The sequence below is a fragment of the Coloeus monedula genome, assembly GCF_965178545.1.
Source record: "Coloeus monedula genome assembly, chromosome: 6".
Lineage (NCBI taxonomy): Eukaryota > Metazoa > Chordata > Aves > Passeriformes > Corvidae > Coloeus > Coloeus monedula.
In genome coordinates, this window is record NC_138786.1 from 3936303 (window position 1) to 3956494 (window position 20192).

General features: G+C 40.3%; 1 protein-coding gene across 3 annotated transcripts in view; it reads left to right on the forward strand.

Annotated features, from left to right (window-relative positions):
• NAV2 (neuron navigator 2) overlaps nt 1-16531 on the forward strand; it is a gene marked incomplete at its 5' end in the record, with an annotated part of 366989 nt that extends 350458 nt beyond the window's left edge. For all 3 annotated transcript variants that reach the window (XM_082283277.1, XM_082283275.1, XM_082283276.1), the window contains 13 exons: nt 2435-2607; nt 4442-4595; nt 5059-5218; nt 5689-5789; nt 7073-7168; nt 7317-7485; nt 9206-9441; nt 10628-10782; nt 11245-11316; nt 11799-11995; nt 12176-12294; nt 15442-15645; nt 15946-16531. In XM_082283277.1, coding sequence (XP_082139403.1) covers nt 2435-2607; nt 4442-4595; nt 5059-5218; nt 5689-5789; nt 7073-7168; nt 7317-7485; nt 9206-9441; nt 10628-10782; nt 11245-11316; nt 11799-11995; nt 12176-12294; nt 15442-15645; nt 15946-16071 — 1962 coding nt within the window. In that variant the 3' untranslated portion in view covers nt 16072-16531. The remainder of the gene's footprint in view (nt 1-2434; nt 2608-4441; nt 4596-5058; nt 5219-5688; nt 5790-7072; nt 7169-7316; nt 7486-9205; nt 9442-10627; nt 10783-11244; nt 11317-11798; nt 11996-12175; nt 12295-15441; nt 15646-15945) is intronic.
• Between the last annotated feature and the right edge of the window lie 3661 nt (nt 16532-20192).

A 20192-nucleotide genomic window follows, 5' to 3' on the forward strand; every position in this document is an offset into this window, starting at 1 on the left:
TTCTGCATAGGATTGAATTTTAGCTTGACAGCCAAAATACCAGTCTTAAATTAGAAATAGTTGTCAAAGATCAGTTCTGGCTAAAGGGGTGTCCAGCCCCTTAAGGAAAACGTGACATCTGTCATTAAAGTAAAACAAACCCACCAAGAGAAGATCATTCTTGTGTTTTTTTTGGTTTTGTCTCATAGGGCTTTCTTATAAGTGAACGTATTAAACACTTTAAGAACTCTTTGTCCAGCATTAACTTGGAGTTCTAAGAATAATGTAAAAAAAAAAATACTGATCTTTAAAAGTTTTTCACAATGGACATCTCTTTTGGAAGTTTTTGCAATATTTACCTGTCATTTCCCATTTTTCCCTCTTTGCTCATCACGTACTATGTACAAGGTACCCTGTACTGGAGGAAAGGTACATTATCTTCAACTCCATTTTCAATTAGACCATAACTGCCTTAGTGACCTAGTCTGATAGTAGTTTGGACTGAAGTCCCTAGATCCTTCATTGTAGCCAGTAAAGCAATCCACCCCTTTCTTCCCACTGAATCTAAATCTCCCTGGACCTTTTGGGTATACAGCTAAATCTGTAGAGATGCAAAGTGTGGTTAGAGCTGGTAAAAGCTTCATTTGTGTTTGCACAATATCCTCTTAGAAATGTTGATGAAACTCCTGAACTGTAAGAAACAGCTTCCTGAACAGGTTCTTGGTTTTATTTGTCTCTTATCTCAGAGGTTTCATTTTGTTATCTCTTGGTATTACCAGCTGCTTCACAAAAGAAGCATTTCCACTCTGCCCCTTAAATAATTGGTTGGACGGAAACGACGTCTTCTCCCAATCCTTCTTGTGCTGTACGTTTGTTACAGACAAAGTAAATTGCTGTAACTTTTAAATTTCTAGCAACTCTCAGTTTGTGACACAAAACTTTTGTAGCCATTAAGCCTTGGTTAAGATAAACACTTTTTAAAATTCTTGTTTAGCTTCTGTTCTTTGTTACTGTAACCTAGTGGAGATGATCCTACATCAGCCTACATTTCTCATTCATCAGATAACTATTTTTAAAGAAGGTTAAGGGAACATTTCCTTATTACAAAGATAAATAAAGTTTTCATGAAGTAGAAGAAACAGGGCGGTATTTTTATGTTATTAAAAATGAGTACATCATTGCTGTGAAATGAAGATTGGAAATCAAAACACTACTGAGAAAAATATGTGAGTTGAATCTGATTCACACATTCTTTATTCCACCAGTGCTGAGGAAGTTCTCAGCCAAGGTCTTTGTGTTCTGTGTGGAAGCAATGCAGCTTCCAATGCATTCAGAGCTGAAACACCAGATTTTCAACATTTCTCATTGTAGGAGTCTTTGTCTAGTTGAAAAACAGCTTTCAGCTCATATTAAGCCAGCCTGTATGTAATTTGCAATGGCATTAAAAGGTGTACATAGAGTATCCTGGTGGGAAGGGAACCATGAGGATCATCAAGTCCAGACCTTGATTCCACGGGAGTTTAACTTTCAGGGCTACCTAAAAATGAAACCATTTGTCTAAGAGCATTGTCCAAATCCTTCTTGAACACTACCTGTTGAATTGTAACTTTGGGGTAACATCAGTTTAATTACATGAATATTAATTCTTGTTTGGAAAATGGCAGTCACGTTACAGAAGGTTATTTTAGTTGCAGGTAGATAGAGAAGTTGCCATCTTTACACATGGTGACATACTTTGTTCCTGCAGGAAAAATACATTATTAACTTGGCTCTTAGCCAAAGCACTCTGCCTGAGCTAAGGAGAAAATGTAATTTAAGTAGTTAAGAGAGTTTGAGTCTGGTGTCTTCCTCAGGTAACGCAAAAAATGGCTGTATGTGGTTTGAAACACCTGGTTTTGGAAAATACAGGGTTCTGGTTATAAAGTAACTGTTTGTCTTTGTTAATCATGGGTCGTGTTTGTCTTAGAACTCCAAAACTTCCCTTATCAGTGGCTTTATCTGTTAAAACATGTCTTTTTTCCTTCCCCCACTTCCTTTTGCTTGCACTTCTTCCGGCAGGTCAATGAGGTAAGGAAGACCTACTTTAAACTTGGAGGTACAAAGCTAACCCACCCATTGACACCACTAACCCTTCCAGCATCATTAACCTGGGCTGGGCCGTGTGCCAGCACAGCTGTGAGTTGTCACCACACCGCTGCAAAGCTTGTTGCACTGAGCAGAGTTTGCTGTCAAATAGTTCTTTAAAATAGGAAGCATTCATAGCCACTCCTATTGACCTTATTAATCTGATAAAATAGTTAAGGAAAAAAAAGCGTTTTTATTTTTCACCTGTGTTATGTGAGTATGGCTGTAGCATTTGGAGTATTTGCATGTTAAAGAGTTTTTACTCTATGGCTTTTTTTGCCTGGTTTCACTCTTAGTGATGGACCTGCTGCTGTGGTCTTGTTTTTTCCAGTTACGCAGCTCCTTCAAGCAAGCTTTTGGGAAAAAGAAGTCTCCCAAGTCAGCATCTTCTCATTCAGACATTGAGGAGATGACTGATTCTTCCTTACCTTCCTCACCAAAGCTACCACACCACAACACCACTGTTTCAACACCACTGCTGAGAGCTTCCCATTCCAATTCCCTGTAAGTGATTTATGTAATTTTTAGACAGAAAATGGCATGGAAGGCATCTTGCTGCATTGGTAGAGGAAAGGCAGAGGACAGAAGTGCTGAATTTATGTATTCAGAGATTTAAAGATACGTGAGCTGACTCCCAACCCAGTACCTTTGCATTAATGTCCAGGAAGCCAAAAATCATTGCGTCAGTACTGAAGTGTAAATGTTTCATTGGGTGGCTCTCTCAGCAGAATGTACTGAGGATCAAGAATATTTATAACCAGGGTGACCTTGAGGTGCCAGCTTAATTGGATCTCTTGCTGTAAATTAAACAAACCAGGTCAAATCTGGGATTTTGTTTCTGTTGTCTAAACACAGCACATATTGAGTTAATCTGCCATGGTAAGTTCCCAGTTATATTGACAAATTCAGGTAAAGAAATCAAATACTGTGGTTTAGTGATACAGATGAACTCATCTAACAGCTTGTGCCTGGTGAATGGAGATGATCCACCCCTCTTTCCTTCTGTAGCTCCCCAGCCACCTGTGCCTAGTCCTTTCCATGGCCACCTGTGAAATAAATTTAACAACTCCCTTGCCATGCTGTTTTGAGTCTGAACTCACATTTTAGAATGTGCATGGAAAATTTAGTAAAACAGCTTTTATGTTAATTCCATCAGTAGTTTTGTCACTTGAGCAGGATAAATAAACACAGAAAGTTGTAACAGGCAGTACTGTGAAACCTGCAATTACCAGACAGGCTCCTGACCTTGAGAGGTCATGCGGAGCTTCCAGCCTGATTTCAGAACAAATGCATTGGAGTAGTTCCCCTCCACTTGTTTTCACATGAAGAGGTGAAAACAATAGCAATAGTTTCCAGCTGTATAACAGTGATGAAATGTCAGTAGCAGTAGATAATCCCCCATGATTTTTGTTTCAAAGCTTCTTCTGTCTCTTGAGCCTAACTCAGTGTGTTTCTGGTGACTACAGCAAGTTGTGCTTTAGAGCTCTCAGGCCAGAAAATTGTCAAATGATGATCCCATGTGTCATCAGCCAAAGTGCTGTGTGGGTGCATCTCACTTTGCCATGGAAGCCAAAAGGATAAATGTGAGAAAAGAGTAAATATGTGAACTGGGGGAAGGATAGAGCACAAGTAAAACTTGTGTGTTTTGGCTTTTTGGTGCAGAAAACATCTCTCATTAACCAGATTTAGGGAAAGACACATTAGGTAAAATCTCCCTTAAAGCGTGCAGCTGTATGGTTGATCTTTATGCAGATACAGTTACAAATGTACTGAAATGTTGTTACTCAGAAACTTTTTTTTGTGTGGGCAGAGGGAAGAAAAATGCCACCAAAATTTTTTTATGCGTGAGTTCTTTAAAGCAAGCAGGAATTTATCATGCTCGAATAGGTGTAGAGTTCCAAAGCCCTCCAGAGCAGTTCAGGGAAACCCAGCTGTGCACACCTGGTGAGCTTTAAATCTGTCTGTGAACTCATCAATCTCCAACCAACTGCTGTTAAATGCCTGCACCCCCTTAATTTATTGAGATTTTGGCTTTAGAAGTTTTCCTTTATAGCAACTACTGTGGAAAAAATGAAGACTATCTAATAGTAGGTGATTTCAGTTAATTCTGTTTCAGATGCTGATTTAAGAAAAATAAGCCTCAGACATCTTTGTTTCACTAGTCTCTAAAATTTCTATGACCCACTTAATATCTGATTTACAGCATCACTAATTCAATAAGCCAAAATTGCTACCTGCTTCAAGCAGAATAAAAAGGGCTTTATTCCTCTTCTCCTGATAAATCCTGGAGAAGCACCATGAGAAAAGGCACAAGTGTCTGTTTGTCCATGTCCTGCAGTATTTCTGAGTGTACGGACACCGAGGCCGAGACGGTGATGCAGCTGCGGAACGAGCTGAGGGACAAGGAGATGAAGCTGACGGACATCCGCCTGGAAGCCCTCAGCTCTGCCCACCAGCTGGACCAGCTGCGGGAGGCCATGAACAGGATGCAGGTGAGCAGCAGCCACCCCAGCTCCTGCAGCCTGTGCTGATGTGGGAAACACTGGCCAACCACCCGCACAGTAAAGATCAGAAGTTTTTGAACGCGTACTGAAAGCTGTGTTCAGCTTTGTGCCAGTGTTAAACCTTCATTAAAAGTCAGCATGAACGCCTGACTGCTGCCCTCAGCTGCAGCTGTTTCAACCCCAAGATGGGTCCATCATTTTGTTGACTGTCAAAATGTTTCCGTGCTCTCTGCCTTAAGGTAGTTGCATTTCAGTGTTAGTGAATTCACACATATTTTAGGATGCTTTGAAAAGTTTTACAGAAAGGACATTGTAGTAATTAAAACCCGCAATTAAGACATTATGAAAACAGCATTTCTGCTAAACTACCATTTATTCTTAAGTTACTTACGTTGCTATCTTATAATCATGTTTTCACTGTACCTTCTAACGTCTGGCTTGTCTTTTTAAGAGTGAGATTGAAAAGTTAAAAGCAGAGAACGATCGGCTGAAATCTGAAAACCACGGCAGCTGTAGCAGGGCTCAGTCTCAGGTTTCCATCTCCTCCTCTCCCAGACACTCAGTGGGTCTCTCTCAACACAGCCTGAACCTCACAGAGTCAACCAGTCTCGGTGAGTTTAATGAGAAGGGTGGTGGGGCAGGTTTTATCCTGCACTTGGAAGGCTTGGGTTGGTTAGCTGTGGAAAAATGAAAGCGTGAGGATTATTAACAGCTGAGGTGTGGAAATATGTCACGAGCTGGCACAAAGCCTTCTTTTAAATATCATCGTAGGTCTGCTACACCCTCGGTCGGAGGTGTCCAATTATGACCTCAGCTCTGAAAAGTCATGTTTAAAGCCATTTAATGGTGCACTTTTGCCAGGGGATATATCATAGGAAGGAAAATACAGAGTAACTGGCTAATAATTTTCAATGACCTTCCCTTTTTAAGAGGATGGCAGGGAAGTCGGTCAACCTGGTTCTTGTGTTTTACCTCGGGGCATATGAAGCCCAGACGTGTTGTGTTTGACTACAGTAAACCAGAATAGCCTCCATTGTAACTGAGCTCCAGCTGTGAAGCTGTTGATGTTTCCTGTCCACAGACATGCTGTTGGATGACACTGGAGATGGCTCTGCCCGGAAAGAAGGAGGCAGGCACGTCAAAATAGTCGTCAACTTCCAGGACGAGATGAAATGGAAGGAGGTGAGTTCTGTTTCATTCCTAGCTTTGAGATGTAAGTGACCTTGGAATGTGTGAGGGAATTCAAGTTTGCAAAGGACTTTTAGGAATTTTCTCAGGAAAACAGTTTATAGGTGTGTTAATAGTGATAGAGAAAGCACTTGGCTACCTCCAGCTTCCTTGGGGCTGCTGAGAGGGACCAGAATGCCAGAAGCACCAATCCTGTGGAAGAACTTGACAAATCCAAACTGGGAGATCTATACCGTATCATCCTAGTTGAAGTTTTCCTCTCTGGCACAAATATCCTGTTTAGAATGACAGCTTTCAGATGTTTTCCATCCACAAGTAATTGAAAGAATCCTAAATACCCAAATAAATAGCAAATATTGTAAAATTGCTTCCCATCTCATGTGTTTAACGTACTACGTGCATGAATGTAATACACAGTCCTTGCCAAGGAATGGCCTTCCTTAATCTCACATTTTTGAGTACCTGTAGAAGTGTGTTTAAGAAGTAAGTTCATGTCTTTCTGAGGAGTGGACAAAAATTTGAATGATCCAAAATAAAATGGACTTAGCAGATCTTTCCATTGAATACCAATTTTGCATTAATTAGGACGAACTGCTGCTAATTGACTGCAGTCAGAGCAAGTTTTAGTAACACTTCAAATCTTACGATAGAAATTAGTTTTTCTTCAATTAATGTTTCACTGTGAGTGCAGCTATAGAAAACAAGAAAAGTTCTATTTTTTCTGATTTCTTTTTATCTGCCTTAAAAATCAGTTATAAAATTCAAATAGATGTGATACATCAAACAATTTATAAATATAAACTTCCTTTCTATATTACTGCTTCTACATATAGCCATATATAATTTATATGTATATAGGTTTCTCTACCCACAGCAGCATTTCTAGACATAAATAGGATAAACCTTGCAAATGTAACATCTTTGATTGTGAAGTCATGGAAGAATTAATTTGACATCTACTTTTCTGTCTAGAATATTCCTAAGAGTTTTTCTGTCTCTTTGCTAAACTGTAATCCTCTCAGAGATTTTGAATTCTTCATGGTATTAATAAATACATTTAACTTAACATAACAGCCACCTAAGTATCCTTTAGATTTGTGACTCCAACACTGTAGAAAGTGTTTATCATATGAAAAGGATTCCATACACCATCCAGAATTTACCATATATAGTAAGGATACACCATTATTTAAAAACAAAAGGGGAGGGGGCAGGGAAGCCAGCATTTTAATTACATTAACCACACTTGTCTGATAGAGTTACTTCTGTGCCTTTAGGACTCCAGGCCTCGCACCTTCCTCATAGGCTGCATTGGAGTCAGTGGGAAGACCAAGTGGGATGTTCTGGATGGGGTTGTGAGACGCCTGTTTAAGGTCAGTGGGTACAGAATGCTGTGAGCTCAAGTTCTCCTGTGGGGTTTTGATGGTACCAAGCTGTATTTAACTTTGTGTGTTAAGTCTGTCACAGCAGAGAACAAACTCCCAGTGCTGCCTGACTTCCAGTGTCCCTTTTCCACCCCAGGAGTACATCATCCACGTGGATCCCGTGAGCCAGCTGGGGCTGAACTCAGACAGTGTTCTGGGCTACAGCATCGGAGAAATCAAGCGCACCAACAGTGCAGAGACCCCGGAGCTGCTGCCCTGTGGCTACCTGGTTGGAGAAAACAACACTATTTCTGTGACCATCAAAGGTAATTTCACCTGACCTGCCTGCTGGAGTTCTCACTGTTGACAGTTTTATCAGTTTTATGTTGCTGTGTCAAGACACTCAGAGTAGAAACTTTTTATTTTGCTGCTTTTTCCTGTTCCTATCATTTATTTACTTCCTTCTGTTTTCATTTGATAAAGACAGCACTTGGGGTATGCTGTAGTTTTAGCAAGTTTTCAGCCTGTAACTGTAGGAATAATTACACACTCCACAGATCTTGAGTTGTCCTGGAGAAGACTTCACACCACAAGGGATGCAGTGGAGCTGTTTGAGCAGCAAAGTACTTTCCAAATGAGTCAAGCCTCAAAATTTCATTACCTCTTTATCACAGCTATAGTTGTTATTTCCTTTGTGCAGGGTAAAAAAACCATAAATCTTGACTGATTTGCTTGATCAGTCTCACTGAAGAGTCCCTCCTTGAGTACCAGAAAGGAGGGAGCCCAAATTTTATGAAACACCTTAAAGTCTGGATTTTTCAAAATGCATGCTTTTCAGGATTCCCATCAATTTTATTCTGTAATACTGATAAAAATTTAATATTTATATTTTTCATATTGTTTCTCAGGGAAGCACTTTTTAATGAAAACTATACTATGTAACTAAGCTTAGGGGTAAAATCCTCAGCTGCTGCATTTTGAACGTACATCAGTTTGTTCAAAGTTAGACCAGTGAAATCTGCAGACAGATGGTATTTGAGGGCAATGCCAAACATTCTTCAGATCAACTTTGAAATTTGACTGAAAGCAGATTTTTGAATATTGGTATAAAAACCAAGTTAACCTTGTATAACAAACCAGTGGGCAGGAAGACAAAATAAACTGTGAAATACACCACTTATACTGAGGCTTGACATGAACCCAGGATATTCTACTTACATAAAATGCATTGTCCAGTCATAAATCCTAACTGAAATATTGCATAAAGTCTAGCTGTGTCTGTAAAGTTGCAGTTTGAGTTTATATTTAACTTGCACTGGCTTGACTTGTGCCTTGAAGGTTCAGAAGTGATAACAGTTTGCAATAAAATAGAAATGTATTCAATCAATTTATGGAAAATCACTTACATATACCTTTGAGATACAAAGCTGCCTATATAAATATTTAATATTCCAAGTAACCACTGAGGTGCAAACGTTTCTCTGGGTGATCTGCCAGCTTCCCTTCCTGCTGTTTATTTTGAAGCACTGTGTATTTTTCCCTGAGCCAATTCTGCCTAAAGTGACTGCTGACATGGCATAAATGCTTATCAGTAAGGAGTTTTCTGTTAGAGGAGATAACTATCAGCATACAGAGAAGGAGTTTAATTACAAGCATTTGGGAAAGTAGGGGGAGTTGATGATAGCTGGGGGTTTTTTTTGTCTAGTGATCCAAAAGTAAACAGGTACATTCTGGGTGAGTGCGTGGTGAAATGCTGTAAAATGGATGGCTTGTGCATGAGAAGTGTGGCCTGGAATGCTTTGGTCTGGCAGCTCCCAAAGAGCCTTAGGGATGCAGCTGAGGACTTAAACAGGCTGAAGGAGGATGCAGGCTAAGCCCACAGGTCACCCCTGCACTTGTTTTTCCAGCTTTATGTGTGCCTCTCTCAGCCACGAGGGATACCAGGGTGGGGAAGGGCTTTGGCTCTGAAGTGAAGAACAGCTTGGTCAGGTCCGTTTGGATAAAGACTGGGACTCCCTGTGAGTGAGGGCTGTTTCCCTGCTGCAGGTCTCTGCGAGAACAGTCTGGACGGGCTGGTGTTCGAGTCGCTGATCCCGAAGCCCATCCTGCAGCGCTACGTGTCCCTGCTGATGGAGCACAGGCGGATCATCCTGTCCGGCCCCAGTGGCACGGGCAAAACCTACCTGGCCAACCGCCTGTCCGAGTACATGGTCCTCAGAGAGGGCAGGGAGCTGGCCGAGGGCATCATTGCCACCTTCAACGTCGACCATAAATCCAGTAAGGTGAGCACGCAGAAACCATCCGTGCACAGCCCACCCTAGCACGGGTCCAAAAATGAGAGACTCCTTTCTTAGTGTACGTCATTTTGAACTTCCCTTTATTTTCAAGGCATTATGTTGATTCTGAAGGAAACAGTATTTAAGGTTTTCAGATTCACCTGATTATGGGCCTGGAACAGCAGGCTTCCAGGTGTGTATTTAAACACCTAAAGCTGTCATGGTTTTCAAGTGTTTAGGAGCCTGAGAATTGCCGAGGAAGTTAAACACCTGCATGAAATTCCCAGAGACTTAAGCAATCCCTATTGCATGTGGGCACTTTTCCCAGAACCCTCAAATGCATCTCCAGGCTGCCAGGAGCTTCTGCAGCTGCAAGTATCAGCAGTTGTAATCATGTGCTGGGTTTGGAGGGGCTGTTGTGCAGACACATTCCTGGGCAGGTGAGGCATGCCTCTGCTTTTTTATGTGCTGCTGGTTTTGCTGAATATACTGCCATGATCATCTAGATTAAAGAGAAAGAAAGAACGAAAGAGAGAAAGAAAGAAAGCAAGCTGTGTATTTGATGGCCTTAGGCATATTTTCCTCTGGAGGAAAGGAATGGTTGAAATTATGGTTGTAAGCCACTTGTATGATTTCAGACATGCTTTAAAGCTGTTGAGAGCTTTTCAACCACTCAGCAGCAGCACCAAAAGCTCGTCCTTCTTACACAGCATTACTGAAGGCATCCAAATTTGGCCTCTGACAAGGGATGCTTTGTTCCAGATTAATTTTGTCAACTGTATTTTGATAGAAACACAGTTGTAAGATGATACAACAAATCTAGCTGGAATGCAGAGTTTGGTTTGGGATGGGGAGAGTTGAACAAGTTCCTGAAAAGAAACAAAAATATATTTCAGACCTCTTAGTTCTGACACTGATGAATAAAAACCATAAATTAAACTACAAAATATTATCCCCCTTTAAGCCCTTATCTCACACAGGTTTTCTGATAGTCTTTGAGTCTTCAGCATGACCTACAAAAGAGAAAGAAAAGCATATCTTGTGTTTTCTCATGGAAAATGTGTGATTTGTTACATGTCAGAGTCTTTTGCTTTAGATTTTGTTACCAAGCTTCTCTATCTTAATTGAATTTTAAGGAATGTGAAGAAAAAAAAATTTTTTTTTCCTTCTTTTCTTTATATCTGCTTTGCAGGAACTCCGCCAGTACCTGTCCAACCTGGCAGACCAGTGTAACAGTGAAAATAATGCTGTGGATATGCCTCTTGTCATCATTTTGGATAATTTGCACCATGTTAGCTCCCTAGGAGAGATCTTCAATGGACTCCTGAACTGCAAGTACCACAAATGGTAAAGAAATAGTATCAGAACACATTGCAAATGTTAATTCTGGACTCTGAGCACTGCAGCTGCAAAATCCAATCACAAAATCAAAGTCTACATTAATTTAATGATGTGGAGGAAGATGACCAGGTTTTCCATATTGTGGACAGTGCTTCAGAAGGATCTTTTTCCTTCATGAAATTATCCATTTTTATGAAATAAGTAATTAAAAAGTAGTTGCATTTGTTTCATGATGTAGATCTTTGGTAGTAAAACCCTGTTTGTAGTGAAAGTCCTGTTTTGGGATTTCTGGTTTGCTTTCAGAATTTGATGTTCTCAGAATCTCAGTAGAGAATTTGGTTATAAGTAACTACAAAACCTTCTTTGACAAAAGAGTTTTGAATAACCTTTTTTAATGTTCAGGTTTTACTTAAAACTTGTTTTCCAAAATTTACAAGTTTGATTTCCTTGTGTTTTTTTTCCCAATAGTCCATATATTATTGGCACAATGAACCAAGCCACCTCCTCCACACCTAATCTTCAACTTCACCATAATTTCAGGTACTGTTTGTTCATGTTTCTCATTTATGTTTGTGGTCTGTAATATAGTAAAGGAGCAATGGCTACTGAGTCATCTGAAATTGTTCTTATCAGCTGAAACAGCAAAGTGAGTGGGAAATGCCTTTTGCTCCTGCTTGCTGCCCTGACATGTGCAGCTTGGTTATGGTGCTGTCATTAAAGGAACGGGGTTCATAAAGCTTTTACTTTACAGAGGATTGTTAAGATATTTGACCTTCTACCAGATTTTCAGTAAGACTATTTAGGCAAAGCAGATTAATGACAAATGAGCTGAAACAATGCACAATAAAAATTGGTTCATCTAGTGAAGTATTCCAAAGTAACTTTTGCTGAAAACCATGCATGACTGGAATAACCCATTTTGATTCTGATAATCTGTAAATAATAAGAGAAATGTAGTCAAGAATAGTTACATTCAGTAGCATGGAAGAGAAATGATGGCCATTTCTACTGTTCTGCCACAGATGGGTGCTATGTGCAAACCACACTGAGCCAGTCAAAGGCTTTCTCGGCCGTTTCTTGAGGAGAAAACTAATCGAGACGGAGATCAGTGGCAGGATGAGGAATGCAGAGCTGGTTAAGATTATTGATTGGATTCCCAAGGTCTGGCAACATCTGAACAAATTCTTGGAGGCTCACAGCTCCTCTGATGTTACTATTGGTAAGTGCTTTGCCCAGGCATATGTAAACATATGTATTTTATTTCCTTGTATAGCAGGTGTATCTTTGTAATTAGTAAAAAAGGCTTTCTTTAAAACCCTACTTTTAGATGTTATCAATCCTATTTTTGATGCTTATCGTGATTGTGATTTGAGTGTAATGTCTGAATTTCCCTCTCCAGGTCCACGGCTCTTCCTCTCCTGTCCAATAGATGTAGATGGTTCTAGAGTTTGGTTCACTGACTTGTGGAACTACTCCATCATTCCATATCTTCTGGAGGCAGTTAGAGAAGGGCTACAGGTGAGTAGGCAGAAGGGAAAAATCATAGGTCTAGAGTGGCATCTGCTCAAAAGGTAATCACACTCAGTAGTGGCAACATTTTCTGTAGATATGAAACCAGAATTGTCAATAATTTCAGGCAGAATTAGTCTCTTCAAGCACTTTTGAAATAGAGAGTGGAAGAAATGATTAGATGCCAAACTGCTGATGTTTTCAGTGGGGGGAGTTAGACGTACAAATACCTTTCAATATTGTGTTCCAGAAGCACACCTTAAAATTATCCTGTGCATCAGAAAAACATGCTTGTGGTCATTAACTTTGTTACACAGGATTTTCCTTTGGAAGTCAAATCTTTCAGCATAGGAACAAAGCTGTGTACGGGGAGAAATGTATTAATGAATGACAGGATCATAGCAGTGACATTTTGATTACTTCTCAGTACGTAAGATGATTTTTTTAGTAGATTCCTTCATAATTCTTTCAGAGGATGAAGTGAAATCATCACTGATTGCCTGTGCTTAGTAACTGATTTGTACTCTGGCAATTTGGAATGATTTTAAGCGTTGCCATGCAATTTTTGGTGTCTGTATGACTGTGAAGCTTTTTGGAATCAGGAGGAGGGTTCAGCAGAGAATTGCTATGGACTTGCTGTTTAGGTAGGGAAAAAAAAAAAAGGTTTTTTAATAATCAGTTTTTGTTCACAGAGTAAGCCCAGAGTAAGCACCTAGTTTAAGATACGGTTTTGAACTAAGCTTTTACTAATGGCTTCTTACAAATCTCTGAAATACATGAATTCTCCAAGTTTTGGGTAAAATTTGGGCAAACTGCAACTGCCATTTGAAATTTGTCAGTACTTGGAGACCCCATTTTCTTTGGGACAACTGTGGTAGACTCTTAGACATGAGGAAAACGATAGATCCTGGAGTACAAAACACATTCAGCAACTTTGCTAGAAATAGAGCAGGAGAACCAATTTATGTAAAACTTGTTATAAAGGAAGGTAATGGGAGCCAGGAGTCTTTCCAACCTAAAGCAAGAGAAAAAGAGCAGGTGACTTTGTTTGCTCTTGTAAGGGAGAAAACTGATACTCACAGTAATGCCTGGGCTCCTTGTACTGGGGTTTGAAGCTCTCATATCACTGATCAGTACGTGTGGAAAGCATTGAAAAACTCGTAATGGAAGTGGAGAAAGAGAGTGAGTAATTGATAAAACCATCCTTGTGCTTCCTTGTTCTGCCCAGTATCTCCATCTTTCCTTAGGTTATTTGAGTGGCTTGTGTTCCAGGTGTAAGGACTTCAGTTTCGCACCTTGTCCCCTTCAGTCCCATTTCCCCAAATTGCACTAATTCATTCCTGTTTAAAAAATTTCATTTTGTTTGGTTGATGGATAAGATACACTTTAGTGCTTGAAAGAGTAGCCAGAGTGGTGCTAATGAGCAAGCTAATGCTAGAAATGTGGGTTTCATCTGGGGCTATTTTCTGTTCCCCACACCCACAAAGGCTCCTCTGAGAGCACATTTTCTTTCCTGAAATTGCTTGCCAGAAAAGAAAGGTGGGCTCCTAATTTCACTCTGATCTCTGTGGATCCGCACTGAGCTATTTTTATGTTTCTGTTTCTCATTCAGAGAATTATTTTGGGTCAAATACAAACAAACCAAATGGATCCTTACAATAATTGCTCCCATGGGAGCTGACTTGTTTTGTTCTTCAAAACAGGGATGTGAAAATTAGAAGGTTGTATAAAACCCAAGTTCTTCCTGCTTGGTCTATCAGTACAGAATGCAGCACCAGCAAAAAGAGAACCCAGAGTCCCTGTGGCTTCCTGCCACTGTCGCTCATACTCCAGTGATTTTTCTTTCACGCTTTGTGGATCAACCTGTTCCATCCTTGTCCCGTGACTTGCTCCCTGCAACACATGCCAGTGGGAGGGGTGGACAGACCTGGTTGCCATGGAAGAGGATAGTGAGTCATTCGGTCTCTCCTGAGCTTGGATCCGCTCAGACTTTAGAGAGAAAAGACATGAAAAATAAAATCCATGCCACTTACCAAAAGACATGTATCATTGTAAATCTGAAAACAAGATTAAAATAGGAAATCTGGTTTGCCACATCTTGAAGCCATTATGCTGGGAAGATAACGTAGCAGGGCTGAAGGATGAAGAGTTTGGGCTGTGGAGGAGGCTGCGTTTCAGATTGCCTAGCACCATCTACTGGCACTTCTGCTCCCTCCTGCTTCACTGTACACCACGTGGTGGTATTCAGAGCAGTTTAATACTTCGTGCATGCAAAATCTAAGCCCATAAAAAACACACCAAGAAGAAATAGTGTTGAAGGAAGTGAGATAGTCCTAGATCCATCAGAGAACTGGTGAATTTCTTCGCTAGACTGTTGTTTTTCGCCTTGTGCAGGGGGATAAAGGAAGGGGACAGTTCTCTGAGTTCAAGTGACAAGATGTCAGAGACAACCTCCAGTTGCTGAAGGATGTTGTTGGTGCAATTCATAAAGTGGAAATAAATGTTTTAAAGCCACCTGAAGCTGTATTTATTCTTTTGGAAGTCATGAGGCATTAAAATGGGTGTGTTGTCTAGCTAAGGCAAATGGAATATGAAAGGGTGAACACGTTGGGATTCAGTAATGCAGTCTATTCCGTAAAGAAAAATGTTTTTGAAACAGAGCTTGCTTACTTAGAAACCTGACCATAGACAAATGCTGCTGGTGCTTTTTCTTGGTTGAATATGAAAAAAATCTGACTTGAAAACTTTATGCCTTGACATGCATCATTATTGCCTGATGACAGATCTCAGGTTTCCTCCTCCACATTCCATGGATGACAGTTTGTAAGGCAGCTGCCAGTGCAGTCCAGATGTCAGCACTGATGGCTTCTTTTGTGTGCTGACACTGTTTCAAGTTGACTTTATTAGGTGATGTTATTTTCGGGCATTTCTTCCTTCCAAGAGAAGGGCACTGCAGTCTCAGAGAAGGTGGTCAGCTGCTTTCAAATTAGTGCCATCACAAAGGGCTTAGTGTTTCACTAGGGTAAGGAAAACCCTAGTTCAGCCCTGCTTGAGAAGTGTTTCCTGCAGCCCAAGAACCACGGCACGTTCATTTCAGTTAGGGAGGCACTGGATGAGATGGTTGGAACGTCTGACGTGGTTTTGTGCTCTTTTCAGTTGTATGGGAGGAGAGCGCCCTGGGAGGATCCTGCCAAGTGGGTGATGGACACTTACCCCTGGGCAGCCACCCCCCAGCACCACGAGTGGCCTCCTCTGCTCCAGCTGCGGCCTGAGGACGTGGGCTTTGACGGCTACTCCGTGTCCCGGGAAGGCTCCACCAGCAAACAAGTTCCAGTGAGTGATGCTGAAGGAGATCCTCTGGTAAGCTCTCCTGTCTGGAACAGCAGAGCCATTTCATTTTCCTTGTTTCTAGGGATTAGAAACAGGAGCTGCTCTATGGCTGTTGTCTCATTTTCTCCTTTACTGTTTTATCAGTAACTTGAATGCTGCTGTGATTTACAGTCACACCCCTTTTCTGAGTCTCGGCATTGCTGACCCTGCTTGTTCCTTCCTTTCCTTCCTTGCCCGCTGGCAAAGCAAATGCCGCTGGAGCTGTTGTGTGGAGTTAATGCTGTTCCTGCCTCAGAATACAAATAATCATGAGCTTCCTTGCCTTTGCAGATGAACATGCTAATGAGACTGCAGGAGGCAGCCAACTTCTCCAGTCCCCAGAGTTATGACAGCGACTCCAACAGCAACAGCCATCACGATGACATCCTGGATTCATCCCTGGAGTCGACGTTGTGATCTTCTTCAGACAGAGAGAGGTTGTTTCCACCTGGCAAGAGCCCTGATCACAGACTCATGAAAAGAACACGTTCCTGGGCTGGGATCTCAGTATTAGAGCTGCAAGAACAAGACACTTGGAGCAATCTTGAACCTGGGTGCAGGCAACCCAAGCGACCTTTATATTGTTTTTCTTTTGACGATGATGAGAACTGCACTATTCCTTTGTTTCCTTCTTTTTAGTTGCTGTAAGCTCTCATGCCTAAGATCCTGAAGATGTTAAAAATAATCATCATTACTAAGTTGAAGGGACCGGGGGGACAACTTCACAGCTATGAAGCAAACAGCTTTGTGCCATGTACTGTCTGGAAAGAGAGGGGAGAGGGAATATTTGCCTTTGCTGCTTCTGACCAAACACATTTACGTGAGGGCTGGACTTTTACCAATCAGCTTTGTGGATTAAACTCAGCTTCATATAGTTCTGGTGCTATAGTGATATTGCTTGCCTTGGTAATAATACTCAGTGAAGGCAAAGCTGCAAAACAGGGAAGTTTAGATAAATACTAAAAAAAGAGAAAAGGAAAAAAAAACAAAAACAAAAACAAAAAACGCTGCTCTCCTTGCCAGTCTGAGACCTTGGCTTTCTTTCATTTTGTGTTTATAAAGATTATATATATAAATAGGAATATATAAAAATATATATACAGTCTGAACAAATCAGGTTTTTTTCAAACACTGTGTAACAATTCAATCCTGCTACAAGTGAAAGATCAGGTAGCCCTTTGCTAGTCAGGGCCAAATTCTCTTCCCACTTACATTCACACCACCAGCTGGGCTGACTTCTGTGGCATTTACATCCCACTGATCCACCCTGAGGAGAGGGGGCTTCCCTCCTTCACAGAAGTCAGTGGAAGGGCTGTGCCCCATGAAGTCCTACAGCTCCAAAGGACCCTTGGCAGTGCACAGGCATGGTGAGCTCTGTACACAGAGGTGAGCTACACCCCTGCAAAGGGGTGAGTCAGACTTTGAGTTTTTAATTCCATGAAATGTTACAGCTGTTTTCTAAAAACTTCGGGTTTTGTTCAGAGGTTTCATTCCAATCAGCACAACCTGGTTTTAATTAACCAGGGGGTTAATTAAAATTCAGCTCTGTGGCAGTTCCAGAGCTACTCTGGTGATAATACTGACTTCCATGACTTTTCTTTTTAATTGCAAAGAAAAAAAAATAACTATTTTAGCAGTATTCAGGTCTAGAAAAAAGAAGATAAGGTACTGAGTACTGTGTGCTTTGAGTTTAGCTGTGCCATGCTTTTGAGTTGTGGCAGAGCTGTGAACCTGGTTTGGTTTCTCCTCCTCTGTGAACGCACATACCCACATTATCAGTGTTAAGGCTTGTACTTCTGTTGGGGAACAAGAACACCTCCCAAAGAGTTGCACTTTCCTGGTGACACCACCATCCCCAGCATGTCAGCTGTACCTCAGCCACCACCTCACTCCTCCGTAGGGATTCATACGAGCCTTTCCAGCTCTCCTTTGGTGCTGACTTTTAAAAGCGATGCCTTATTTTGTACTAATTGTGTTTGATTAAATTAGTGCTGTATATTATGGGATTTTATTTAAAGAAACAGGGCTAAAGTCATCTCTTGAACTATCATAAGTTGCTGTGAATATTGTTTGTGTGAGATACTAGAATTTGATTAAATGTGACAAAAAAAGGAGGGAAATGAGATAACATTTCAGGTTCATATTAATCCGCAGCTAATAAATCACTGAAGAGCTGTTTTATCCATGCAGGAGGGACAAAAAAAGCTTTTCAACTATAATAAATTACAGGAATATGCTGGTTTTTCAATGTACAGAAAGAAATCTTATTACAAACACTTTTTTAAGAGCTTGTGGGTTTAAAGGAACGTAACAGACAAATTCATGCTTCTGTGGCTCAGCTTGAGAGGATCGTTTTATTATACCTCATGACTTTCTGTAACATAACTGTACTTTGTCTTACTAAGCTGGTCTTGAATCTGCTCCTGTTACAACTTTTAAGTGCTGATGACTTTTTTTTTTTAAAAAGAAAAATATTGTAAAAGGAAAAATTTAAATATTTTAATGATGGGGGGGAAGAGCTTGGTGTTGTCACTGTTTTAACCTTATGAACTCTGATTTAATTATTTCACTGAATGGATAACAAAGGTTACTCAGCCAATTTTCCTAATCCAGTTCTTGGTACTGTAAAAAATGGGATAGATCTGTATGGAATCAAATCCATAGCATGCTGATGATGCGTTTGAGAGAAGTTAGTTTTTCCAGTAGTCTTGACAATTCTGCTTCCCAGCACTGACTTTACCTGCTACTACTGTGAATTTTGGTACCTAATCCCCCAACTGAATCCGTGCAGATAGAGCATGTGCCTGTAAAAAAAATCCAGTTGCAGGGCTAGGGCTTTAAATGGACTTGCTATCCTAGAAAATGTCTCGGTTGACCTTTAACTGAGTGCTAAAAGACATGTTTAAAGTGGTGTTTTATTTGTGGGGAACGGGGTATTTTTTTTTCCCTCATGTTTAATCCTGTGCTTAAGCTCAGGAAGAAATTTCTATTACCTGTTATTTTTTATTGACACTAGCTTGGCTTAAAGTGAGAGGCAATTTTGAATAGGCTAGTCATTCTGAGCATCACAATATTCCGTGTCTTTTCTGAAACTTCGGGAAGCAGGGTTACCTGTTGTGCACACATCATAGTTTTTATCAAGACTTTTCGTAGATTAAGTCTTTCTTTAAGTGACTTCCTTCCTTCTCATTTAAGGCTTTTTCAAAACACCTCCTTTTTTTTTTTTTTTTTTTTTTTCCTTTTTTTCCCTCCTTACAAAGTTGGCTTGTTTAAAAAAATATCAACAAGAAATGCAAGATTCTATGCAACATTCGTGTTGAGTTATAAATTGAGAGAGAATAAACCATTTTCTTTCCTTCAGAACTGCCAAGAATGATACAGGCCATAAATGAGATGTGGTTTATTTGGGGAAGGGGAGGGAGGGGGTTGGTTAGCCTTTTTGTAAATTTTGAAAGAAGCAAACTGATATTTCATTCTTGATGCTTAACTTCGATATTATGTGTATGAAATCTTGTCTAAATGTGGCAATTTTCTTTCAAGAAAAAAATAATATACAAAAACAAAGCAAAAAAATCTTTGTCGATATTAAATGGAAGGTTGCTGTTTTGATCTAGTCGTTTCCAGTGGAACAGTTTATGAAATATGTTCTATAAGATGTACATTTTTTCATTGTAACATAGAAATGTAAATATTTGATTAAAAGTGCTGCATTTTGATGAATTTTTTCTAGCCATTTTTAAAGAGAAAACTAGGAATTGAGTATTTTGTGTACGTTTATGATGTTTTCCATTTGCTCCTCTCCCTATTTAATTTTCAGTTCTCATTTAGGATTGGAATTTGTGAATGGTCTGTTTGAGATCATGCCTCCCCTTTCTCACTCTCCCCATTTCTACCCCTTCCCCACCCCGTGTCATGGAGAATAAAGCTGATGATTGTACCAGTCTTAAATTATTCACGATTCAATAAAATTGATGCTTATTTATTCAGATTTCTGGCTTCCCAGAGCTTTTTATCCCTTCTTAATCACCATGTTGTAATTTTTCATTTGAAGATCGTGGGGCTCGCTCCTTTAGTTTTGTTGGGTTTTTGTCAGTGCTTGTGAAAAGGTGGCAACAGCCCTCACCCATCCATCCAGTCTGGCCTGGAATGCTTCCAGGGGCATCTCCCAGCCCTCTGGACAACCTTCACATTCCACAGAAGAGAGGTTGCTCTTCACCCATTTGGTAGAGGCAATATGGTTATACAGTAATAAATACATGGTCAGTAAAAACATGTAGGAAACTATTATCCTTCATGGCAAATAACTACTCTGACTAAAAAAAACGTTGAAGTTCTCTATTCAGAAGGGATAAATGCAAACACCTCTGCACTTAAAATCTAAGGGTTTTTTTTTTTTTTTTTTTTTTTTTCCTAGAGACTTACTCTCTTCATATTTCTCCTTTTTTGGCAGTTCCGTGTCCACTTATCACCTGTTTGAATTAATGTTGGTAGGACAGATTCACGTGTAAAAAACTTCAAAGAAAATCGAAGTTCTGCTG